The sequence below is a fragment of the Panthera onca genome, chromosome B4, assembly GCF_046562875.1.
Source record: "Panthera onca isolate mPanOnc1 chromosome B4, mPanOnc1 haplotype 2, whole genome shotgun sequence".
NCBI classification, from domain to species: domain Eukaryota; kingdom Metazoa; phylum Chordata; class Mammalia; order Carnivora; family Felidae; genus Panthera; species Panthera onca.
Window position 1 is genome coordinate 38,266,941 of NC_138345.1, and position 26,951 is coordinate 38,293,891.

The window sequence follows — 26,951 nt, forward strand, 5'->3', positions numbered from 1 at the left end:
ACTGTCAAATTGGTTTCCATACAACACCCAGTGCTCATCCCAAAAGGTGCCCTCCTCAATACCCATCACCCACCCTGCCCTCCCTCCCACCCTGCCCTCCCTCCCACCCCCCATCAACCCTCAGTTTGTTCTCAGTTTTTAACAGTCTCTAATGCTTTGGCTCTCTCCCACTCTAACCTTTTTTTTTTTTCCTTCCCCTCCCCCATGGGTTTCTGTTATGTTTCTCAGGATCCACATAAGAGTGAAACCATATGGTATCTGTCTTTCTCTGTATGGCTTATTTCACTTAGCATCACACTCTCCAGTTCCATCCATGTTGCTACAAAAGGCCATATTTCATTTTTTCTCATTGCCACGTAGTATTCCATTGTGTATATAAACCACAATTTCTTTATCCATTCATCAGTTGATGGACATTTAGGCTCTTTCCATAATTTGGCTATTGTTGAGAGTGCCGCTATAAACATTGGGGTACAGGTGCCCCTATGCATCAGTACTCCTGTATCCCTTGGATAAATTCCTAGCAGTGCTATTGCTGGGTCATAGGGTAGGTCTATTTTTAATTTTCTGAGGAACCTCCACACTGCTTTCCAGAGCGGCTGCACCAATTTGCATTCCCACCAACAGTGCAAGAGGGTTCCTGTTTCTCCACATCCTCTCCAGCATCTATAGTCTCCTGATTTCTTCATTTTGGCCACTCTGACTGGCGTGAGGTGGTATCTGAGTGTGGTTTTGATTTGTATTTCCCTGATAAGGAGCGACGTTGAACATCTTTTCATGTGCCTGTTTCTCTGCCCATTTTTAAATTGAATTATTTGTTGTTTGTTTTGATGTTGAGTTTTATAAATTCTTTATATATTTTGGATCTTTATATATTTTGGATCTTTATATATTTTGGATATAAGATCCAAAATATACTCATTTGTAAGTATATTCTTCATTCAGTAGATTGCCTTTTTGTTTTGTTGATGCTTTCCTTGACCATGCAAAAGCTTTTTATTTTGATGTAATACCAATAGTTTATTTTTGCTTTTGTTTCCTTTGCCTGAGAAGACGTATCTAGTAAAACATTGCTAAGGCTGATCTCAAAGATATTGTTTATTTTTTCTTCTATGAGTTTTATAATTTCAGGTCTCACATTTAGGTCTTTAATTCATTTTGAGTTTGTTTTCACCTGTGGTGTACGAAAGTGGTCCAGTTTAATTCTTTTGCATGCAGCTGACTAGTGTTCCCAGTACCATTTCTTGAACTGATTGTCTTTTCCTTATTGTATATTCTTGCCTCCTTTGTTGTAGATTAATTGATCATATAAGCACGGGTTTATTTCTGGGCTCTTTATTCTGCTCCATTGATCTACGTGTCTATTTTTTTGTGCCAGTACCACACTGTTTTGATTACTATAACTTTGTCTTCCTTATCATTATTAAAATGTACTTTCTTCCTCCTTTCAGGAACTAAGAGACCTGATGAATGAGTTTACACTAAGGTGTTAATTTGACGATTAAATGCTTATGTGTTGTATTAAACTCAATAGCACATAATATAAAACTTACTATAATAACCATTTTTAAGTGCATAGCTCAGTAGTATTAAGTAAATTCACACTGTTGTGCAAACATCAGTCCTATTCATCTTTAGAACTCTTTTCATCTTGCAAAACTGAAACTATACCCATGAAACAGTAACTCCCCGTTTCCTCCTCCTCTCCTATCCCCTGGCAATCACCATCATACTTTCTGTGTCTATGATTTTGACTACTCTTAAGTACCTTATATAGGTGGAGTCATACAGTATTTGTCTTTTTGTGACTGGCTCATTTTACTTAGCATAAAGTCCTCAAATTCATCCATGTTACAGTAATTGTCAGAGTTCCCTTTCTTTTTAAGGCTGAACAATATTCCATTTTATGTGTAGGTCACATTTTGCTTATTCATTCATTCGTTCATTGATGGACACTTGGGTTGCTTTTACATTTTCACTTTATGAATAATGTTTCTATGAATATGGATGTACAAATATGTCTTCAAGACCCTGCTCTCAATTCTTTTGAGTGTGTACTTAGAAGTGGAATAGCTGGATCATATGATAATCCTATTTTTAATTTTTTGAGGAAGTGCCATACTCTTTTCTCTTTTCCATAGTGACTACATCATTTTACATTCCCACTAACAGTGCACAAGGGTTCCAATTTCTTCACATCTTTGCCAACACTTTTTATTTTCATCTTCTTTCTTTCTTTTTAAAAACATATTAGCTCTCCTGGGGTGCCTGGGTGGCTCAGTTGGTTAAGCATACAACTCTTGATTTTGGCTCAAGTCATGATCTCACGGTTTATGAGCTTGAACCCTGCATTGGGCTCTGTGCTAGCAGTGTGGAGCCTGCTTGGGATTCTTTCTCTCCCTTCTGCCCCTCCCCCAATTTGTTCTCTCTTTCTCTCAAAATAAATAAATAAACTTTTAAATAAATAAAAAAATATTAGCCCTTCTAATGAATGCAAAGTAGTTTCTCATTGTAGTTTCAATTTCCATTTCATTAATAATTGGTTCTATTGGGTTTTGCTTCATACACTCTGCATATCTTTTATTAGATGAATATGCATTTGAAATTATGTCCTCTTTATGAATTGATCTTAATCATTATGAAAGTATCTTCTTTTTCCTGATATTATTTGCTCTTATTTCTATTTTGTCTTATATTAATATAGCTACTTTAGCTTTCCTTTCATTAGAATTAACATGGTATACCTTTTTTTATCCTTTTACTTTTTTTATGTTAAAAGTAAGTTTTGAATAGGGTGGCATATGGGTGTGCTTAAATCTAATACGACAATCTTTGATTTCTAATTGAGGTGTTTAGACCATTTATATTTAATGTAATTATTGATGCTATTGGGTTCAAACCTACCATCTTGCTATTTGTTTCTATATAGTTTATCTTTTCTTTGTTACCTTCATCCTTGTTTTAACCTTTTGGGGGAGGTAATACTTGAGTATGATTTCATTTTATACCCTTTGCTGTTTTTTTTTTTTTGCCTATAACCTTTTGTGCTTTTATACAGTGGCTGCTTTAGAGTTTGTATTATACATATTTAATTTATCACAGTCTATCTTCAGGTAGTATTATAGCACCTCACATATATTATAAGAATCTTATAAGAGAGCACTTCCATTCTTCCCCTTCTGGCCTTTGTGCTATTGCTATCATACATTTTATTTCTATGTATGTTATAAATATCACAAGACATTGTTTTTTTTAAACAGTCAATGATCTTTTTAAAAAATTTATTTACTTTATTTTAAAAATGTAAATGTTTATTTATTTTTGAGAGAGAGTGAGTGAGGGTGGGGGGAGGAGAGAGAGGGAGACACAGACCCTGAAGCAGACTCCAGGCTCTGAGCTGTCAGCACAGAGCCTGATGCGGGGCTTGAACCCATGGACTATGAGATCATGACCTCAGCCAAATGTTGGACACTTAGCCAACTGAGCCACCTGGGAGCCCCTTCAGTCAGTGATCTTTTAAGGACATTTAAAGAAAAAGAACAAAGTTCTTTTGTATTTACCCATTTTCAGAGCACTTCAATCTTGGCATGGATCCAAATTTCAATCTGATATCATTTTCCTGCCCAAAGAATATCCCTTTAACATTTCTTATAGTGTGGGCCTGAGGATGATGGAATCTTTCAGCTTTTGAAGTCTCAAAAAGTCTTTATGTTGCCTTTATTTTTAAAGATATTTTCCCTGGGTATAGAATTCTAAGTTGATAATTTTTCTTTTTTCTTTTTGGTACTTTAAAGATGTTGCTGTTCTGTCTTCTAGGCTGTGTTCTACTTATAAGTATTTATAAGTTGGCTGTCATTATTTTTTTTTGTTCTGTGTATAACATCTCTTTCCCTCTCTCTGACAGCTATTTTCTATTTATCAGTAGTTTTAAGCAATTTGATTATTATTACCTTGGTGTAGTTTTTCTGCCTCATATTCACTTTCTTCAGGGTTGGTTGAGGTTTTTGGATCTGAAAATTTATGGTTTTTATTATATGGAGAATTTCAGCCATCATTCCAATATTTCCTTAACTATTTTTCTGTTTCCCCTTTCTTTGGGTACTACAATCACATGTGTACTAGGACATCTGAAGTTGTCCCACAGCTCACTGATGCTCTGTTTAACTTTTTAAAAACTATTATTCAAGTATAATTAACACACAGTGTTATATTAGTTTCACGTGTACTGTATAATGGTACAACGGTTTCATACATTTCTCAGTGTTCACCAAGATAAGTGTACTCTTTGTCCCCCTCACTTACCTCCTCCACCTCCACCCACCTCCCCTCTGATAGCCACCAGTTTGTTCTCCATATGCAAGAATCTGGCTTTTGTTGTTGTACTTTTTTTCCCCTTTGTTTGTTCATTTGTTTTGTTTCTTAACTTCCACATATGAGTGAGATCATACGGTACTTGTCTTTCTCTGACTCTCTTATTCCACTCAGGATTATACCCTCTAGCTCCATCCATGCTGTTGCAAATGACAAGATTTCATTCTGTTTAACTTATTTTCAGTATTTTTTCTCTTTGTGTTTTATTTTGGATAGTTTTTATTGTCCTGTGTCAGGTTCACTAATATTTTCTTCTGTAATATCTAATCTGCTATTAATCTAATCCAGTGTATTTTTCATCACATATGATTTTTATGTCTAGAAGTTTAATTTGGGTCATTTTTCTATCTTTCATGTCTCTACTTATCAGGTTTAATTTTTCATCTAGTTTCTTGGACATATGAAATAGTTACAGTAACAATTTTAATGACATTGTCTACCAGTTCTGTCACCTGTGTCCTTTCTGGGCTGGTTTCACGTGATCAGTTTTTCTCCTCATTATAGGTAGTGTTTTCTCACTTCTTTGGCAAGTCTCTTAATTTTTGACTGAATACCAGACAGTATGTAATCCAGACCTTGAGACATTGTTGGGTGCTGAGTATTTTTTGATATATTGTACTTCTAGGCTTTGTTCTGGAATATGGTTAAATTACTTAAAGAGTTTAACCCTTTCAGGTCTTGCTTTTAAGTTTTGTTTGGGGGAATTAAAGCAGTCTTTAGTCTAGGGCTAATATCCACCACTAAGGGAAAAATAACCTCTTCTGCATATTCATGAATTATGAAGTTTTCCACTCTGGCTTGGGTAGACAAGAAGTATTCCTGCCCCTGTGTGAGAAACATAAATCAGTACCTCTGTCTTCTCAGTACTTTTTTCCCCTAGCATCAGGTAGTTTCCTCACATGCATGGTTTAACCCATCTCAGCTGAAGGCTTGAGGGGGATTCTGTCCAGATCACCAAGGCCCCTCCTCCCTTAGTCTTCTACCCTCCAGTATTTTGCCTTGTAAACCTTCACTACCCTGCTGTCTTCAGAGTCCTGACTCTGTCTCTTTCACTAACACAGATTTCTAGCAGGTTTCCTACTGCCTACTCTGTAGCTTGGATACTCACACTAGGTCATCATAGGATTCACTTTTTTTGTTTGCCACCTCAGGGATACAGTTTTTCATTGCCTGATGTTCACAGTCTTAAAAACTGTTATTTCTTACGTTTTATCTGGCTTTTTAACTGATCATGGGCATTGCCTGGGAATGCTTTTAAAAATCCATATTCCTGGAATCTGTCATTGGCTAATTTCAGCCACCTTTCGAGGAGTGGTCAAATATATACTAGATGGTTCATATTGTTCTGTTTCTAGCTGGAATGCCAGTATTTTCAGTGCAAACTTGCATCAGAATCTCTGATTAAAGGAGTCAGTTATTTATGCTAAGGATCTGGGTGGAAATACATTTATTTGAAGTAAATGGGTTTTCTAGAACTAGATGGAAAGTGTCTGGGGGGGTCCATGGAAACAAGATGAGGATCTAGATGGTGTGTCTGTGGTCTTGACAAACAACTTGTGATTTTCTTTCTGACATGTGTGTCTGTAGCGCACTTTTCTTCAGCCATCAGCTTAATGGCCAGATGATGGGGCCTGAGGCTCTGTGAGGGTCAGCTCTGGGGTTTAGACCAGCTATGCTGTATGGGCTGAATCTGTCAGTCAGCTTCCCTGAGCCACAGTATCATTAGCTGCAATTCTGGCCTTGAACTACTTGGTGTGAAGAGATTGTTGGGAAAATGTCTAACAAATACGCTTGAATCTGTACTTGAATGCACTTATAGTCTGTACAGATGGAATTACGGATGCTTAGTAAATTCATTCTGTATTTGCAAGATATATTCTTCTAGAAATCTCAGGAGACACTTCTTGACAAAGACATTTGGAGTACCATTGAACCTTCCAAGGAGTGTTGAGTATTATTAAGATCCTGATAATTATTTTTCTCAGTTTTTTCTTTCTTCCTGCCATCTCTCCACCCTTTCAAGGGGAATGAAAGGTCTCTGATTACACAGTGGGAAGAAGCCTCCTTCACTCCACTTTCATAATATATTTATGAAGGGCAACATTGACCCAATTGAAGTGTATAAGGATACTGTAACCAACACATCTTTATTGAGCCCCAGCTCTGTGCCAGGTATTAAAGGAGAAACAATAACACATCAGCTATGGTCACTGGCCCGGGGGCATTTACTTCTTGGTTGTAGAAGCAACACCTACAATTATGAGACCATTTGTCAACAAAATAAGACAAAATGTAACCAGTAGCTTCATCAACAGATGCCATATGAGTTCAGAATAGGAGTAGAAGAGACCAGGTGTCAGGGACTGGAAAAAATGACTGATTTTCCACGACGGCCTTGTTCCTAAAGATAGCAATTGCATAATACTCAGAAAGCTCCAAGGAAGGGGGGTAGAACAGAGCCTAGTGAGTGGACAGTATGGAGGGGGAGGACAAGAGTCAGGCAGGCAGAAGAACAGAATGCTAAGGGTAGCCAAAGCCACTGTGTCTAGTGCCAGAGCAGAGCCCAGAGAACATCCAAAAATAGCACAAGGGCATAGATTCAGATTGCCACAGATGGAAGTGTCACATACTCTTTCACTGCACATTAGAATTTCCTCCGAATATTTATACACTCAGCATCTTTCAATCATTATATTAGGTTTGTGAAGGAAGCAGGACACATAACTATTGTCATTTGACAGAAAAGGAAACTGAGAGTAGGAAAGATTAAATTGTTTTTGCATAGTGACCCAAATAGGGCAAGAAAGAACCAAGACCAGAATCCACAGATGCACTATCTGTACAACTTCTGCCTGATACTCTTTGCCTCTATAGATGACTCAGCCTAGAGTGCGGACCCACAAACCATCTCATGTCCAACAGGGACAATTTGACCCAAATATGAGACTAAAGCTTAGTCCAACTCTGGGAGAGGTTAGGGTGTGAGGACATTGGCTATGTCTTTCTGCACATTTGCCTGTACAGGAAAGTGGAGAGAGAAGCCAAGTGCTTGGCGACCTCTTTCAAGTCAAAGGAGAGAAAAAGGCTCCTGTTGCCTTGGGGAGGGAAAAGGGAGGAAGTGGAGGGGAAGTCTGCTTTTTAAGCCCATTAAGGAGGAAGAGCCAGGAGCCAAGCATCCAATTAACCTGACATCTCTTGCAGCCAAAATATCTGAGGATATAAGAAGAGAATTTAATATGTGGAGGCTTGGGAGAAAAGTGACTAATAGCTGGAAAACAGCCCCAGTTTATTTAAAAAATAGGTCAGGCCCAACAAATCCAATAGATTCCTTCCCAGCAGTTACTGATCCAGGCGACAGAGGGAGTGCCGTGTGGGTGCAATGCCATTTTGATTTGAAGCAAGCACTGCTATTGTACCACAGACAGCCAGGGGCTGATGGGAAGCACGCAGACAGTGTGCACAGCTGCCGAGGACTGCCCTTTGAGTTGAGCCACATCATGACCCTGGCAATGCCAGCAAGGTAGGGACTGGTCCAAGGTCACCTAGACTGAAGGTGAGAGAGCTCACACCCAATTCCAGCCCTTTTGCTGTGGGAGCTAAGGCAGCCTTTCTTCCAGGTGTCCTTGGCCTGGCTCTGACATTGGGGATCACAGTGGCACAAAGAGTATGCCAGGCTGGCCTCTGGGGGCTGCATTAGGGGTCAGAGAGTAATGGAGAAGGCAAGTAACTGTCCTCAGCTCTGTCTGGACCAGGATTTCATAGGCATCACCGGGGGAACTTGTTAAATGTGCAGCTTGTTGTGTTTTATCCCCACAGGCTCTGAGGTCAGACCCAACAAATCCAATAGATTCCTTCCCAGCAGTTACTGATCCAGGAGACAGAGGAAGCAAAGCCATTTTGATGGCATGGGTCTGGGGTCGGGCCTGAGACCCATCCCAACGTGGTTGATACATATTTTAACAGAGAAACACTGTCCTAAATCAGAGTCACCCAGATGGTTTCCTCAGAACATTAATTTCCAGAGATGTTTATAGATGTCTCAGAAAAAAAAAGATGTCACAAATAAATTTAGGAGCAAAAGACACCCTAACTCCCTCTTGGAGATTCACAATTCATTTTAGCAAATTAATGATTTAAAATTACTGCAATTAAGAAATCTCTTTCAATTTTTCATATATACATATATTGAATCATTATGGTGTACCTTAAACTTACACATTATATGTCAATTATATCTCAGTAAAGCTGGAGAACAAAAAGAAAAAAAAATCTCTTTAGCTTGTTTGTCCAAACTTATTTGACCATGGAATCCCTTTTCTAGGAGTATCTATTCTGTGGAATACAATGTGGGAAAATGCAACTCTAGACCAGTGGAGCTCAAACTCTGTGATACATCAGAATCACATGGAGTCTTGTTGGAACAGATTGCTAAACCCTACCACAGAGATTATGATTCAGTGGTTTCTGGTAAGGGCTGAGAATTTGCATTTCTTACAAGTTCCCAGGAGATGCTGTTGCTAGTGGTCTGGGGACTAGACATTGAGAACCACTGCCCTAGACCCCTCTGTAAGTCCTGGCTCATTCAAGCGTCCTGCCAGGCCTCCTGGCAACGTTCCTCAGTACAAGGCATCCCCCCAGTGAGAGAATGGGGACTGAGAATAGTGGGTGACAGGACCCGAGGGAAGGCGAATCCAGAGAGAACAGTCTCAGAGGGAACTTGAATCTAAAGGAATAAAGCATGTGAAGATGGGCTCTACCAAGTTATAGTCAGGGACACTTTAAAACAGGAAGGTCCCAGTGGGTGACAGCAGCTGATACTCTGTGACGTGCATCAGTGCCTGACCTTGCCCCAGGGGGGTCTAGAGAAAGTATATGCCTTTAAAGAGAAAACTCTAGTGAGGGACATGAAGGTGACTGTTGACAAATATACAGACCAAGGCACCCTGGAGGGCCAGGAACAAGAAGACAACACTGTCTTGTAGGACCAGCAGCATCTAGATGTTTCTTCCCATCTCCCAGACTCACAAGTTTATGATTCCTAGGATGAGAAACCATGATCTGGGGCTATGTACTCTAGCATAGCACTTCCTTCTGGGGAGGCTCACTTTGACATTGCTTCGCTGGGAACCATCTTCAGCCCAGATGATAGGGAACATGGGTAGATATGAGGGTGGAACCAGGATTGTTTTTGGCCAAAGGCAGACACGAGAGCTATACATTTTTGGTGTGATCTTTGGTATGAATAGGAGAGGTCCACATGCCCACCAGAGCCCTTTCTGGCCTTGCTGCTGCCGGACTTTCTACCATTAGAATGTTCTCCTTTCAGTTAAATCTCTGGTCCCTATCTAAAGGCAGACACAGTGCTAGAAGAGCTCACTCTAGGCGATTACCTCATAGTCTTGTGAGTAAACATCGGGATGGAGAAAGAGTGTGAGGGTCTGAGGGTGACCCTGGGATAGCAGCCAGATGTGAGCATGGGCTAAAAGAAGCTGGGAGGGAGACAAAGGCATCTGGGAAGAAGGATGTAGTGTGACCTGGCCAGGGAGTCACCCCACCTCCCACACCATCTTCTACCCACCCTGCAGTGACCCACCCTTTGCAGTCTGTCCACCACTCCCCCCCCATCCCGCCCCCATGGGACTTCAGGCCAGGCAGGCTGCTGCTAAGGACAGACGACTCAGGTTAGAAAAAGCTCTCTTGACATTTGGAAACAGAGCAGGATTTGGCTCCTCCAGTGGAGCCTCTTGTTCTCAGGAAAATCGTTTTTACAGCTTGGGCTGGTGCCAGTAAGAGCCATTTATAGCCCAATGGGCTTGGGTTAGCTTCAGCTGCCTGGTGCAGAAAGTGCTGGTTTCTCTCTGCCCCCTGCTGTCTAGCTTCCCCCTCCATATTCCTTCACCTCCATTCTCCTTCCTTAAGATCTCTTTCTCTTACCCCCTCTTTACCCTTTTTCTATTTTCTTGGAGATTCCAGTTCTGGGTTTACCTGTGTGACCCTAGACATATTCCTTTGCTTATGTGGACTTCAGCTTCTCCTTCTCTAAAATAGAACTTACTATTGGCTGCCTTTTGAATTCAGTTACCTTGGAGAGGTACCTACCTGTGCCTACCTTCACGGAACATTTTCTTCTTTTTAGTCATTGCCTTGTTGACCTTCTTTCTCTCCCCAGAACTGGGCGTGCTGTTTGGGCCAGCTTTGCCACCCATTTCTGAGGACAGAGCTCCTAGCAGTAGCTCAGTTAAGCTTGGTGTGACTGAACTGAGCTAACCACAGCATCGGTGTCAAAAGCATCAACTCTGGTGTCCAACAGATAATGGTTCATATCTTGGCTCTGTTACACCCCAGCCCTGGGCTCAGGCAATTGACTGAATTTTTTGAGTATCAGTTTCTTTGTAAATTTCAGTTATTCATTCAGTTATTATGAGGATTTTAAGATGTGGTATTTGTAAAGTGCTTAGCACACTGCCTGGTTCACACTGAGCCCTCAATCTATGTTAAGGATCATCATCATTATCATCACCTGTCACTCACCCTTACTTTCAGATGGAAGTCGAGTTAGGTTAGGAAAAATAAAGGAAAAATAAAATCTCTCACTGAATCCCTACCCCTGCCTGTGGAAATCTTAGCCACCCTTTGAGGACCAGTTCAAATGCCACTTCTTCAGGAAACTATCCTTCTTTTAAAAAAAATTTTTTTTTAAATGTTTATTTTTGAGAGAGAGAGAGAGAGAGAGAGAGAGAGAGAGAGCACAAGCGGGGCAGGGACAGAGCAAGAGGGGGACAGAAGTTCCAATGCAGGCTCCGCGTGCTGACAGCAGACAGCCTGATGCGGGGCTTGAACCCACAAACAGGGATATCATGACCTGAGCTGAAGTCAGATGCTTAAGTGACTGAGCCACCCAGGTGCACCAACTATCCTCATTTTGATATACAGCTTTGTTGTTTCCTCCAGCTTTGGTGCTTCCACAACACTTTATCTTTTTTTTTAAAGTTTATTTATTTTTTTTGAGAGAGAGAGAGAGAGAGAAAGCACAAGTCAGGGAGCGGCAGAGAGAGAGGGAGAGAGAGAATCCCAAGCAGGTTCTGCACTGTCAGCACAGAGCCTGATGTGGGGCTCAAACTCATGAACCATGAGATCATGACAGGAGCCAAAGTGGGACATTTATCTGAGCCACCCAGGCACCCCAACCCTACATCTTATCTCAGCATTTAGTGGGGCCTGGACCCATTCATCCCAGTGGAATGGGGTGGACTAGGAAGATCATACTGGGGAGAAAAACTGCTGAAAACGCCCTAGGAAAGACCAGGCCTGGAGGCAGATCACAGTGTCTGAAGAGTCCCAATAAGCAGTTAGCACTAAGAGTACAAGGCAAAGTCACAAATCCTGATGGTGACAGGTGACTCTCAGCAGATTGGGAGAGCAGTTGGCATTAGGAAGCCTTCTGCAAAAGCAGTGCCCTGAGCCTAAGGCCCTTGGGAGGAGGTGGGAGAGCAAGGCAGGGCTTGCTGTATGCATTGCAGCACCAAACATCCCACTGCATCAAGGATAGAGACAGTGGTGCAGGAATGGTTACCAGCACCAGACATCAGGTCGGAGAAGGCAGGGCTGAAGCATAAGCCTCACACTGCAGGGCTAGAGGGGTTAAGATGTCTAGTGGGAAGGAACTTGGGCACAGGGAGAAAATTGGAGCTGTGACAGTCACAGCTGCAGAGAGACTGATATGCTGAGGCTGGGAGTCAGTCTGGCCACTGTCTCCTACTGTGATTCCCAACCCTAGTTTGCCCTCTCAGCCAGTATATACAAGATGATTTGAAGTTTGAAGGCTGCCTTCACCCAGAGCCTCTGGTTGGCCTATGGAGGAGTCAGGGCTTCTGACTTCCCAAATGAGCTCACCATGGTCCCCCAAGGCCCACCCCCTACATTACTCAATTCTTTCCAGGACACTGGAAGGTAGGCAGATGTGCCAAAGGCTGGGTTTTCTGAGCCCTTCCAAAGGACCTTTCTTTGTGGTGTAACCAACTTTAATAGCTTCCACAGACACACCTGGCTTCCTATGCTGGCTCCTATATGCCCATATGGGGACCTAGAGGGTTTGTATGCATCTCTGTTCTTTCACAAGACCTGCACAGTGCCTTGTTACAGCAGATGTTTGGTCAGTATTTATGGGATGTAAAACAACACCCCCATGTAGCTGAATGCCTAGAGATCATGGGCCACTGCTGTTTCCCACTCTTGGGACAGGGCACACCTATCAGATAATGGGATAGTGCAAGTCCCATATGCGAGAGGCTGAGCTAGGCTGACAGCCTTTGGGACTAGGGACTGGTCCGTGGTGACATCTTTGTCTTCATTGTTTGACCTGTGGTTATCGAGGTAAATGGCCCCCCAAATCCATTCACCACCTTGCTTCATGAATGCAATGCATGGTGCATGGTAGACACTTTTTGTAGGTTGGCAGATGAGAAAAAGGTTTTAGGAATCTTGTAGAAAAGGAAACCTTGGAGTCAGAGCTAGGAGTGCAGAAGGATCTTATCCTGATCATGTATGATGCCTGTACCAGCTAGGATTTTTTCTCTTCTTAATACCTTTACATAAAGATTGGGGTCAGCTTCATGCATGGAGCTTTCTTCAGCTTTAGAAGTGACTGCACAGCTTCCTAGGCATGGTGTCCTTCTGGGTAAGTGAGGCTAGATAGAGGTCATCTTTGCTTTGGTACCATTGACTGGTCACTGGAGTGTAATACTTGGGTCGCACATCCTCAGATGAGGGCCAGTCACAGAAGTAACTCCTCCCTAAGCCTCTCTCCCCAGGTCCCCTGGTGCCTCCAAGGTCCTCAGAGAAGCAGGCTTCCAGCTTCTCTCCCCGAACTAACCTCATTCCCCTCTACCACCTTCCCTGGGGGGCTTTCTCAAGTGAACCCTTTAGCCTTTCTCTGAGCAGATGGTTTCCACCCAGAGTGTCAGCCTCAGCTTCTTTCCAGAGGTCTGGGATATTTTTTTTTTTTTACCAATATTATTACATTTTGCTGTTTTCAAAATAGTACGTGTCAATGGCATACATTTTTGAAAGTATAAACAAGTACAAGAAAGGAAAGAATTAACTGTCTGTAATCCAGAGCCCTGTCATAATTGCCGCCAATTCTGGTGCCTTCCTTGAATCTCCCCTCTTAACACACAGGCATGAATAAGTTTTAATTTTAAAAATGTGATCACACTATTCTTCTCCCACTTGTTCTTCTCAGCCCACGGTTTATCGTGATCACATTTCTCTTATTAACCACTCTTCCACAATATTATAAGCAGCTGTATAGCATTCTGTTGTGTGGATGTACCACAGTTTACGTAAGCAGTTTTGTTTTGTGGAACCTCTAGATTGACTCCTATTTTTGTGTTGTCTGCCATGATTCTTTCCTTAGGATGAATTCCAAAAAAAGTAATTACTGGGTTTAAGGATTTGTGGCTTTTAAAGACTTTTAATGCATTTTTATCAAACTGCCTTCCAAAAAAAAATCCTCTCTAGAACTGTATGAAAGTACCTATTTTTCTGCAGCCCTTAAAAATGCAGTGTTTTAATAGTTTCTGGAGGAGTCAAGCTTATTTGGTAATTAAAAGTTTTAACTTTTTGTTTTAATTTGAAGCTGCCTGATTTCTAGAGAGATTGAGGCAGAGAGAGGGAGACAGAATCCCAAGCAGGCTCTGTGCCATCAGCACAGAGTCCGATGCAGGGCTTGAACTCACGAATGTGGGATCATGACCTGAGCTGAAGTCAAAAGTTAGATGCTTAGCCGACGGATACACCCAGGTGCCCCTTCTTTTCTTTTTAAAAATTTTATTTGAGAGAGAGAGAGAGAGAGAGAGAATCCCAAGCAGACTTCAAACTCAGTGAAGAGTCTGATGTGGGGCTCGATTCCACAACCCTGGGATCATGACCTGAGCTGAAATCAGCCATTGGACACCCAACTGACTGAGCCACCCACGCACCCCTTGTGTTTATTTTCATTTGAATTGACTGGAAGATCCTTTGTCCAATGCTAAATGGAAGATGTTTGCCTTTCTCTTATAGGTTTATAAGAGCTCCTTGCATATTAAGGATATTCACTTTTGTCCATATATGTTAGACATGTACTTCTCAGCTTATCATTTGCCTTTCTATTTTACTTATATTTATTAACTGGAACTGCACTACTCTCTGCTTGCCTGACATCTTTTCTTAGATGACTCAATGATATTTCAAATTTCACAAATCCAAATGGAAACTCATTATCCCCCCCCATCCCACCTGCTCTTCCTGCTGACTTGCTTATTCCTGTTAATGTCGCCACCATTTTGCTAGTCACCCAGGCTTGAAATGTTGAAGCCATCTTGGGTTCCAACGTTTCTCTTTCCCCCATATCTCATCAGCTACCAACTCCTGTGGATTCTATTTCTGCAATTTCTCTGGCAGGCAGGCCCTCTAATACAACAGTGTTCAGGTTATCATTATTTCTTGACTGGACTTTGAAAATGGCCTCATAATATCATATGCCTCCCCAATCCCCAGATCCTTGATGTGACATTTCTCCTCCTTGCCCCGCCTGTACACTGCCACCACATTAATCTTCCTAAAGTAGAGCTCAAACATAGAACTCTCTGGTTACACACCACCAACAGCTCCCCATTGTCTTGTATTTAATTACAACCTCTTAGTCTGGCCTTAATTTCCTTTCAATGGAATCTCCCACTATTTTGGCCAAGTTGCTCCTCAAACAAGCATGCTGCTTTCCCACCCCTTTACATTTTTTTCAAGCTATCCCCTTCTCTCAGAATTCCCTCCCACCAGCTCCACCTACCAAAATCCATTCAGAAAGCACTCCACCTACCCCACTGCCTATCCCAAGCGCTTCTGATTTTTAAAATGGAAGTGAATTCTCTCTCTTTGAAACCCCTACGACAATTTGCTCAAGCTTCCCTTATAAAGCAAATCCTATTCTATCATCTAGTGGAGCCCTCAAAGGTCTTATATTCCTACCAGAAATCAGAGACCTTTGAGGGCACTCTTCTTATATGTCTGTTCTTCCACAGGACCTGCACAGTGCCTTGCTGCAGTCAATGCTCAGTAGGTATTTATGGAATGAAAAGCAACATCCCCAGGTAGCTGAATGCCTAGGGATTATGGGCCACTGCTGTTTCCCACCCCACTCCCAGCCTCCTGGGACAGGGTACACCTATCAGCTATGGGCAGAGTGCCAAGTCCCCTCTGCCAGAGGCTGAGCTACGCTGACAGTCTTTGGGACCAAGGACTGGGCCACAGTCACCTCTTTGTCCTCATGATCTGTAGTCATTGAGGTGAAAGGCCATCAGATCCACTCATTCCTTTGCTTCATGAATGCAACGCATGGTGCGTGGTAGACTGTAAATTGGCAGCTGGGAAAAGAAATCTCACAGACCTCATGGAAAAAGGAAACTTCAAATCAGAGTTGAATGGCAGCTAAGGGGTGCCGGAGGCTCCTGGGACCCTGACCATGCATGCTGCCTGGACCAGCTAGGACTTTTTCTCTCTTTAATATATTTAAATAGAGTCAAGATTGGGGTCAGCTTCATGCACAGAGCCTTCTTTAGCTTTAGAGGTGACTCTGCAGCCAGCACGGGAGTATGCAATTGACACAGTCTATTTTTAGCCTCCCAGAGACCGTGACCAACATCCCAAGCTGAGGGTGGGCACACCTGCTGCATTCTAATGAAGCAGCCCCGATTGCCTCTGCCAGCCAGCCGGGATCTCGGCGACCTCAAATCTGATGTTGCTAAACTGGGAAGTCTGCTTATTTCCCAGAGGCTGTAGCCTAGATACACCAGGAAAATGGGACCATTACACTCCCCTGAGCTCACTGCCTTCCAGCCCAGGGCACAGGGCAGTCTTGGGGCTGTATGAACAGCATAATGAAGAGATGGAATCCCTTGGGTTTCTTGATCTTGCTCTGTCCTAGGGTCTCCCTATTTCCCTTGATGGGAAGAAGATTAGTAAGTCTGAGCTGATTCAGCTCACAAATGAGAAAATTGAGGCACAAAGCAGGGAAGTGTTTATGTAATGTGAATAATAATTATAATTGTAACAATAATAATAATAACAACAACAATAGAGCTTACTATTGCAAGGCAGTGTTCTAATGCTTCATGTACATGAACTCACTCAAACTTCTTGACCACTCTCTCAGATGGGTTTTGTCATGATCTCTATTTTATGGAGGAGGAGACTGAAGCCCAGTGATGACAAATGACTTCTAAAGGTCATTTGTCACCCACCAAACAGCAGGGCTGTGTTTCAAAGCCAGGCAGTGAGGCCCCAGGATTTACCGTGACACCTGCCTCTCAATATCTATTTTTAATTTTACTAGAGGCAGGATTGGGATCCAGGAGTCCCAGAAGACCAACTACTGGATAGTACTCCTTCTCTATTTTTAATTTTTATTTATTTTTAAATTAAATAAAGTTATTTTATTTTTGAGAGAGACGGCAGCGGGGGGGGGGGGGGAGGGGCAGAGAGAGGGAGACACAGAATCCCAAGAAGCTAACAGCTGCTAACAGCAAGGAGCCTGATATGGGGCTCGAACCCAAGACACTGTGAGATCATGACCTGAGCCGAAATCAAGAGTCGGACGTTCAACCGACTGAGCCACCCAGGTACCCCACTATTTTTTAAACTTCTGTCCTGCTTTGAAACCTTTGCTGTGCTGCTCACACACCTGGATTCCTACACTCCAGGGAGAGAAGGTTCTTCTCCTGGGATGACTACCCATCTGCAGTCAAGCTGAAATTTTGGGCCCCAAAGCTCCCTGAACTTCTTCTCTTTCTCCCCTTAGCCTATAGAGGAAGAGGGCCAGGCTGGTGATTGGCAGCTGCAATGGGGTATAGAGCCAGGCTGCATGGTGGGGCTGGGAACCCAGAAAGAACAGTGATTGGTTGTGTGCAGGCAAGAGGCCACCATCAGTGTGGGTATTCAAGCTCAGAGTAAACTTCTGCCAAAGTTCAGAATAAAGTTTACAGAAGCCAGGAGGGAAGACAAGAGGTGTGAGACCCCAGAACCTAAGATACCTGCCTCTGTTGGTGGGGAGGGAGGGCAAGTGCTGCCTGCTGGGGGAGAAGCCCAGAGACTCATCTAAGCATGCAGGTGGGACTCAGTTTAACAAACACCTATTATGTGCTAAGCCTTTTTATAAGCCCTTCACAAATACAACTATTTAATCCTCAGGATGATTCTAGGAGATGGGGATCATTTTATTCCCCTTTGAGAGATGGGGAAACCAAGCCACTGAAAGGTTAATAATTTTGCCTAAGATTGCATAGCTCAGAAGTGGCAGAGCTGGATTCAAGTTTCAGCAGACTGGCTCTGGAATCTACACTGCAGCCACCATGCTATGTGACGCTATACATCTTGCCCTTTAGTGAGTGTTCGCTATTCGCCTATTGTTGTCCTCATTTAGCAGATATGAAAACTAAGATCTGGGTCGGCTCAGGTCGCCTATTAAGAGATGGAATTAGGTTAAATGGACGTCTTTTTTTGGCTCCTCAGTAGCATGGCACCTCTCCATAAATCATGGCCCTCAGTGGGCCTTCCAGAAGGGTCCATTCGTCCCTTAGGAGTGGCTGCTGTGGCAGACTGGAACCCCTGGGCTCAGAGAGGGGAGGGAAGCAGGGGTGACATCTCAGAGGGCAAGAGCTGGTCTCCACTGCTGATGCCAGACCCTTTATTTTCCCCCTCAGGTGAGCAGTGCCCCCCCGCAGCCCCCTCAGCCCGTTGCCCCACCCAAGCCTGTGCAATGTGTCCATCATGTCTCCACGCAACCCAGCTGCCCAGGACGGGGCAAGATGTCCAAGCTGCTGAACCCAGAGGAGATGACCTCGAGAGATTATTACTTCGACTCCTACGCTCACTTTGGGATCCACGAGGTAAACCGTGAGGAGCTGGTGGCAGAACAGGGCAGCTCAGCCCTGCTGTTTCTTCATTGTCCTCTGAGGCAGCCTAATGTGTTCATCTGTCTACTGTCTTAAAGTGGGTTTTCCTAGTGGCTCAAGGCCCCTGGCCCTCCTTCCCTCCTGTGAGCCTCTCTGGGAGAGGGTCAGGGCCAGGCCCAGAGCAGGTGAGTAGCTGAAAGCATGTGTCTGTGTGTTTCTCAGCCAGAGAGCAAGGGGTGCTTAGGGTTTCTTTGTTTTATGGTCCAGCGCCTGTGTCTCTTCTTGACCCTAAGCTCAGGTGATCCAGGCGGACCGATGTCCTTGTTGTAAGTCCTGGCTCTGCAGGAGATGCTCTGCAGCTCGAGTCCTAGAGGCTGAGAGGACCTCCTGGAGGCCATGACATCAGTCTTTAGGCAGGCCTGAACATGAACCCTTAGGCCCTAGACCAATGAGCACCCCCAGGGGAAGAAATGCAGGAAGCTTCCTTGAAGACCTGGCCCAGGTCTGTCACCCTGATTGATTCTCAGGAAATTCTTGTGTCTAAATGCTTGCCTTATACCACAGCAGGGAAGATTTATGTTAGCTGTAGAATAGAGCAGAGCTTCCTAACCAGAAACTTCCTGGCTGGGGTTGGGCCCCTGCCCCCATCACCTCCAGCATTTTCCTAAGCCAGTCAGGTTGCAGAGTGCTTACTCATTAACTGGGTGTTTATTCAGTGCCAGGCATTGTTCTAAGCACATTATACGTATCATTTCATTTAGTCCTCCTAAGAACCCTATGAAGAAAATATTTCTATTATCCCCTTACAGTATGAAGAAATAGTGAAAAAGGAATGAAGCCTTGCTTGCTTTGTAAATGCATTTTCAAATAAGCCTCAAAGTTTCTGTTTCAATCAGATGCTTCTGTAAGCCCTCCCTATATCAAAATGTCATTGCCAGACGAGTGTTTAAAAATAATAGCCAGCACTTTTTTCCTTTTTTTTTTTTTTGAGTGCTTACAACATGCTGGGTGTTGTTCTGAGATTTTACATTATTGGCTCATTTATTCCTCAGGTCAGCCCTATGAAGTTGGTATTATTATTTGCCCCCAAATTATTTGTAATTATTTGTTTTTTAATAAGCAAAATCTTTATTATTTAGTATTTACCCCTTTTGTTTATGTTTTAACATCATATATTCCTTTAAAAAAAAAAGTACATTGTTCTATATGCCACCCAGCCATCTACTTATAGAAGTAATACAAGTTCATTATAATGAACTTGAGGAATACAAGAAGATTATTAGTCCCCAGTTTATACATGAGGATGTAAGACCTTAAGAATCCAGATCAACTTACATTCCTGACTTCCTTTGCTTACAAGGTCACAAGCTAATAAATGGGAGAGCTAGAAATGAAACCTTCACATTTGGGGCCCAGGGCCTTCATTCAGAACTTCCATGCCATACAGACTTTAAAACAGGTCTTTCATTCTTCCTGGAAATTTTGATTTTTTTCCTGCTGGTTCCTTTGCAATTCCATGTGGAGATAGAGAGTGAAGGAAGTGTTCCTCAGTGAAACCTAGACTCAGGGACATGGCCCATTCACCCGAGAGAGACTCAGGGTTTGGTCTCCCAGGAACTGCTATCCTGGCCCAGAAAGGCCTGGGCCAGCTGAGCCTGCCATTCTTGGTGGCTAAGATGTCATCTTTGGGCAGATAAGTGAGCTGCTGTACCTTCCCTGATCCTGTTCTCCATGCTGGTGGGGGTTGGGGTGAGGTGGTGCACTGAGCCCTGTCCTAGGCCTGTGAGAAGTTTTGGGAGGCAGAAAGGGGGCATCTTCAAGAGTTCACCCTGTCCCTAATTCATGTGACAAATTCTAACAGGCGTGTGGCTCTGGATACCTATTTCAAGGCAGATTCCTAGGAAGAGATGCTAGTTCCCCAAAATGCCTCCCCTTGGGCTTGCCTGGAACTCCCCCCCACCCCATGAGAAACCAGCTAATTATGACATGTACCTGGTGCCTGTCCTTCCCCATCTTCAGGAGCCATTCCTCCAATGGAGCCTCCTGTGACTGACTTCTGGGACACCTCCATCTGAATGGCTGCATTCTTGCTGGGCCACAACTTTGGCTCCTAGGATGTGCTCTCCTGTGCTATGATTAATCTCTGTAATTCCTTCAGGAATTGCTTCCCCTGCCTCTAACCCAGGGCTTGATGCACTGTCTGATTTTGCTAATCTGATCACTCAGGTGATGTCTGGTTAGCACATCAATGGGCATACCAGAAAGTATGATATCCAGCAGGAGAAGACACCAAGGGTCATCGAATAAATACTATACCAGCTTTCCTCAATTTCATGTATTGATAGAAAAACCTAGTACATGAAACATTGGTAGAAAATTAGTACATGAACATATATAAGCATTGTCCAGATTGAGTTAATAAACATGGAGTAAATGACCTTCAGGTCATATATAACATTTCTTTCCTTAGTAACCTGACCTGGAATAGTTTTAGCAACACTTTGCATCTGGAAGTACTTCTGATGCTTAGCTCAACTGACACTACTAGATTAAATCCCTCCTACTGCTGCCATAGGCCATCTCTAGATCTGGCTTCTGGGGAAATGCAGAGGTCTTCAGTGTCAGGGTGGCTACCTAGGCTTCCTTCAACCTTGAGGCTTCCCTCCACCCTATTTGGTCTCCAAGATCATCTGGTATAAAAAAAAAAGTAGGGGGGGCATGTGGACGGACTCTTAACATTGTTCTTTGCAGAGACAGGGCCTGCTTGTTTCTCATTATCAAGCACCAGGGATCTCCGTTCTGTGCCAGACAGCTCGCGGTGATGCCTTTGCCTCCTCAGTCTGGACAAGACCCATACCTCACCATCCGGAGCCGAGCTGGCCGTTTGGCAGTCTTCTCCCATCATTAACAAGATGCTCACAGGGGCGGGCAGCAGCACCGCCAGCTTGCTGATTAATAGTGATCAGTGAGTGTTTAGGAAACATGGTGTGGGATGGATTGGGTTTGATTAGTCTGTGAATGTGAATACGAACAAGAGGTGTCAAGTTTGGGAGAGGGCACTGCTTGGGGCTGGAGAGCACAGCAAGAGGTGATTCTGGATATTTCTATACTTCCATTCCATGGCCCCATCCAGCGATGACTCTGTACTCAGCCTCCAGAAGGAAGACTGTGGCATTCTGTCACAGGGTGTCTCTGAGAGGAATGGAATCTTGAACAGGAGAGGAAGTGACAAATGTGTGCCTACTGAGGCTTCTGTTCAGACGGGAGGAGGCCAGGACCATGACCTCCCAAATCTCAGCTCTGAATTCCCAGCATCTTTGACAGTTGGTCCTGGGCTTGGTTTCTCAGCAGCCAGAAGACTCCCTGCCAGTGGGGCTGTGTTCCCAGCCCCCAGCTCTGGATGCCCATCCCACTCCTGGCCAGCTCTCTTCTTTTGACAATCTTGCTGCAGGTTCTTTTGAAATAGATTCTTCAGGGCCTCATTTCCCAGCAATTAGTCAATGTGCTGTCATGTGTTTAATAGGCAGGAAACTGGGAGACAAAGGCATCCACAGCTGGGGGCTGGGAATTGTTTTCAACAAAGAGTGACATGCTCTTGTCTGAAATGTCTGGAGACTTCTTTGGGCTATTCTCTCCTAGGGATGATTAAAGCAGGGGTGGAGAAAAGGGAGAGAGTTTCCCTTTTGATGGGTCAATCAGGGGAAGCCTTGCTAAGTCACAACTCGTCTCCCAGGACTTGTACCTTTGGACCTAACTCCTGTGGTCTGGAGCCTTAGAGGGAAGAAGGGGTCAAAGAAGTGATGGAAGGCATTGAATCAAAGGTGGGATGCTGGGAACCTCTTCTTTAGCAACAACAGAATCTGCCGAAGTACTGGACCAATCTAATTCCAGCAGGGCAAGCACTAAGGACTTCCAGCTATGGCCATGATGACAAACCTCCAAAAACTTTGCCATTATTTTGCTTCCAATCCTCAACTACTGCTTACCCTCAACTGTTTCCTTGCATGGATAAAAATGGTGACAGCTGTCACCAACAGCCAGAACTAACACTTTTGTAACACTTACTACATTTATTTAATCATCACAACAACCCAATGAAGTAGGTACTGTTATCATTCCACCTTCAGCAGGGGAAATTGAGACAGGCTAAATGAAGTTCTGGGTTAGGGAGCTCAAAAGCATGGGAGCTATGAGTTGAAGAAATAGATGTGAATCAATTTCTAAGACTGATAAAAACAACAACGAACCAGCAACCCTCTGTATTGATTTTCCCAAGCAATAAAACCACATCTGGAACAGCTACTGCAATTGGAATCTCCAGCTGATGATGTTTATGATAATCTACAGTCACTCTCCAAGATCTGCCTCTGTCTTCTGCACAGGCAAACAGGTCACTTAATTGGGGATGTGGGTCTCCTGGAATTGGTGTCCTGAACTAATGGGTCTCATGGAATTAGTGTCAGTTCAGAGCCAGGGTCCAATGATCCTCCAAAATTTGTTTATTTTCCTTTCTCCAATGCAGTCACACTGTACTGTGGTAATGGCTGCAGATCCTCTTGGTGAAGACTTGAAGAAAGATTAACAATATCCATTTTTGGCAATGTAACAAGGGTTTTCTTCATGGAACGTGGCCTTTCCTTCATTCAAGGGGTTCTGGTTCTGTTAACTGGCTCAAGTCTGGGAATCAATTGAGGGGCATGACTCTAGATTTTGGCAATTCAAAACAGACCTCTGTTCACTGGACCTATAATTTTTCTGCTTACACAGATCAAGTAAGAATTCAGTATGCTTCCCATTTATTTATTTTCTAGAGACACTATGATCTCTTTTCTAGAGACCTATGGCCAACACCACATATCTCTGAAATCAGACTGTTATGAATACTGCTTTGGCTCCAACCCCTTTGCTGTAACCACACCCACCTAGTATATGAAGTTAAGTGCTGTGGTTTGACCCGAGCCTCCCCAGAATCCCAGGTTGATATTATTCTTGTTGCATTTCGGGATTTAAGTTTGATGGTAGCAGTTCCCATTGTAATTTATGACCTATAGGAAAGAGAAATCACAGAGGTCTTTAAGGTTGCTGGACTCCCTTTGCAAACTTATTTTTCATAGCTGTGATGAAAGGTCTGTTCTTTGGCTTTGGTGAGTAGGCCTCACATGACAAATACAGTCTAACATTCCAATCTTCTAAGCCTTTGGATACCTTCCTCTTCAACATATCAACGAAGTTCAGCATTTCAAATTTCATTTAGAGAAGGGTAACCCTAGGTCCGTGTTTCAACTACCCAACTAAATCAACTGTTAGAGACATTCTAAGCCCCTCAAGCTAAAACAGTGAATACACAATTTCTGCTTAATGATCCTGTACCGATAAACTTGGCCCCATCCAACTTTATCCCTCCATGTTGATCCCACAGCCTTCATACACATCCCCATACATATTCCCCAGGATTCAATCTATATAAATGGGAAATATAATGTAGCTCTTTTGGTGTATATCATACCTCCTCATGAGTCACATTTTATACCTCACGCTTTGGGGTTTGCTTAGAGTTGAATCTTGTTATATGGTTAGCAGCAAAGAGGGCAGGGGTAGGTCCTGAGGAGAATCAGTAGTACCTTGCAAGCAACTACCTCAAGGTAGGCCAATATGGTTCTTCAGGGAAAGGAAAACTAAATCCCTCAGACAGGGTTGAAAGATACTTCTATTGGCAAAGAAGATTCTGTAATTTAGGAACTTCAGGCCCCGCTTTCATCATATGTTGTCTATGTGTTCCAATTCCAATTTTCAAGATCCTGTTCCTTCCCAACAGATGCCTCACTTTAACAAAAGAGGCCTTGCAAAGATGGGAATGCAATTTGTGTTGTAATCAGGTACTTGCAGGATTAGACTTTGGATTTAGGTTTTAGAAATCTTGGCTCTGGCAGGGGGCCTGGATGGCTCAGTTGGTTGAGCATCTGACTCTGATTCTCAGTTCAAATCTTGATCTCAGGGTCTTGAGTTTGAGCCCCATGTTGGGCTCCATGCTGGGCATGGAGCCTACTTAAAAAAAAAAAAGAAGAAGAAATCTTGATCCTGAACCTACATGAAATGTTTTTGTTTGTGTGTTTGTTTTTCCCAGAGAGGTCTTAGAACCTTTCAGGTGCTATACTCAGACCCTGAGCTGTGAATTTAAACCTCTGAGGTCATTTTCTTTCTCCCAGTTTTTTAGAACAGTTAGTAACAACCAACCAACTAACCCACCCATTATACTTCTCATGTTAACTAAAATGTTCTAAGGAAGCAAATACTTGGTCAACCAGAATCTGGTTTCCATAGGTACTTTATTAGAGATATGTAAGTAAAATTTAAGTAACTCCTTTGCCATTTCATGTTATTGATGACAAGTGCCCTCCTTATCAATGGCAATAGGGTCATTAGTGCCTCTCTAACAGTTTCCAGAAAACTCAAAACCTATTCAGAGCACACATCCTTATATTCAGGAGATATTCTTGGTACCATATTCTGTATCAGTCAGAGTTCAACTATGGAAGTAGATCCAGTAGGAGATTATATATATATATATATATATATATATATATATATATCTGTATACATATATGTATATATACGTATGGCTCATGTAATTGTGTAAGGCTATTGTCTCCATGTCTGATATGATGCTTGAGCTTGAAGTCCATAGGGCAGCTAGTCAGAAAGGAATATGAATGTAAAATAGGGGGAAATCAGGAGTAGCTAGAACCAATATTCACAAGCTTGAACCCTATGAGGACAGACCAAAAGACATGTCCATTCTGTTGCCTTTGACTTCTGTGGTGGGCATATCCTACAGAGGCTGGGCATTTTATCATGAAGCTAAACACACACACCTGTCCCAGGAGACAAAGAAACTGAAGAAGGCCCAGCTTCTGCTTCATGCCAACAAAGCGAGTCAACACATCATCATTGACAAGTGTGCACTACAAAATGATTTCTGCCCCCTTCTACCTTCCAAATCTCATAAGAATCTTCTTTGGGACTCACTTTAGCTGGTGACATAGTAGAAAGAGAATTATGGAAATTCAGAGTAGCCTGGCCAAGGTGACACATTGCAAAATTGTCATACACATGTCCACAGAGCATTAAAAGCATCAGGCAAAATCTATAGGACTAGAGGGAGAAAAATACAAATCCCTAACCATGGTTAAAGATTTTTCTAAACACTTCTCTCTTGATAATTGATAGAACAAATAACCACACACAAAATTAGTAAGATGTAGAAATCTGAACAATTCAATCAAATAACTTGACCTACTTGGCTTTTGTAGATCATTGCATTCTCAAGGTAAAGAATACACACTTCTTTTAAATACACATTGAAACATTCACTAAGATAGATCCTATGCCAGGCAATAAACAAATCTTAACACATTACAAAAGATTGAAATCATGTAGAGTATGTTATTTTGATCATAATGAAATTGGAAACCAAAAACAATAAATTATCTAGAAAATCTCTAAATATTTGGAAATTAAGCAGCACTGAAAATAGGACCAGAGAAGAAATAACAAGAGAAATTAAGAAATAATTAAACTGGGGGCTTAGTGGTTTAAGTGTCCAACTTCAGCTCAGGTTATGATCTCATGGTTCGTGAGTTCAAGCCCTGCATCAGGCTCTGTGCTGACAGCTCAGAACCTGGAGCCTGTTTCAGATTCTGTGTCTCCCTTTCCCTCTGCCTCTCCCCCTCTCATGCTCTGTCTCTTTCTCAAAAATAAATAAACCTTATAAAAAATTTAAAAAAGAAAATAATGAAACTGAATGATAATGAAAATACAATGCCATGGACTGAATGTGTCCCTCAGTATTCATATGTTGAAATCTTAATCCCCAGGATATTGGTATTAGGAGGTAGGGCCTTTGGGAGGTAAGTAGGTCATGAAAGCGAAAGTGGAGCCCTCATGAATGGGATTAGTGTCCCTATAAGAGGAGACACGACACAAGAGTCCCAATAAGTTAAAGAAGAAGGCAGAAGAGTAAGGTCAGAGTTAGAGAATGAGATATGATGACAATGGAGGCAGAGGTTACACTGATGCAGTTGCTGGCTCTGAAGGTGCAAGGAACCATGAACCAAGGAATGCAGATAGCTTCTAGAAGCTATGAAAGGCAAGGGGATGGATTCTTTCCTAGATCTTCCAGAAGGAACACAGCCCTGCCAGTACCTGACAAGTCCATGAGACCTGTATGAAACTTCTGACCTCCAAACTGTGTGATAACAAATCTGTGTTGTTTTAAATCACTAAGTTTTTGGTAATTTGTTACAGCAGCAATAGAAAACTAATACAGTCTCCTAAAAGTTCTGCTAAGGTTATTTTTTTGTTTGTCTGTTTTTTCCTCCATATTTAAATACTTATTTAATCTTTAAGTAATGTTTTAAATCCTGTGAGGTTATGGTCCAGCCTTATTGTCTTACAGATAGTTAGGCACTGCAGCATCATTTGTTAGATGATCTATCCTTCTCTCACCAAAATAAATTTACAAAGTATTCTTTGAAAAATACAAAGATATAGGAGGGCTTGCTTTTTCACTCTGCTCTCCACCATGTGAGGACACAAGGTAAAGATGGTCATCTGCAAACCATGAAGCAGGTCCTCACCAGACAATGGATCTGC

At 42.7% G+C, this 26,951-nt stretch overlaps 1 protein-coding gene across 1 annotated transcript in view; it reads left to right on the forward strand.

Moving 5' to 3' along the window:
- The window catches only part of PRMT8 (protein arginine methyltransferase 8), a 100,539-nt gene that overhangs the window by 25,903 nt on the left and 47,685 nt on the right, over window positions 1-26,951 (forward strand). The window contains exon 2 of the mRNA XM_060658683.3: window positions 18,108-18,293. Within this exon, the coding sequence (XP_060514666.1) occupies window positions 18,108-18,293 (186 nt within the window). The remainder of the gene's footprint in view (window positions 1-18,107; window positions 18,294-26,951) is intronic.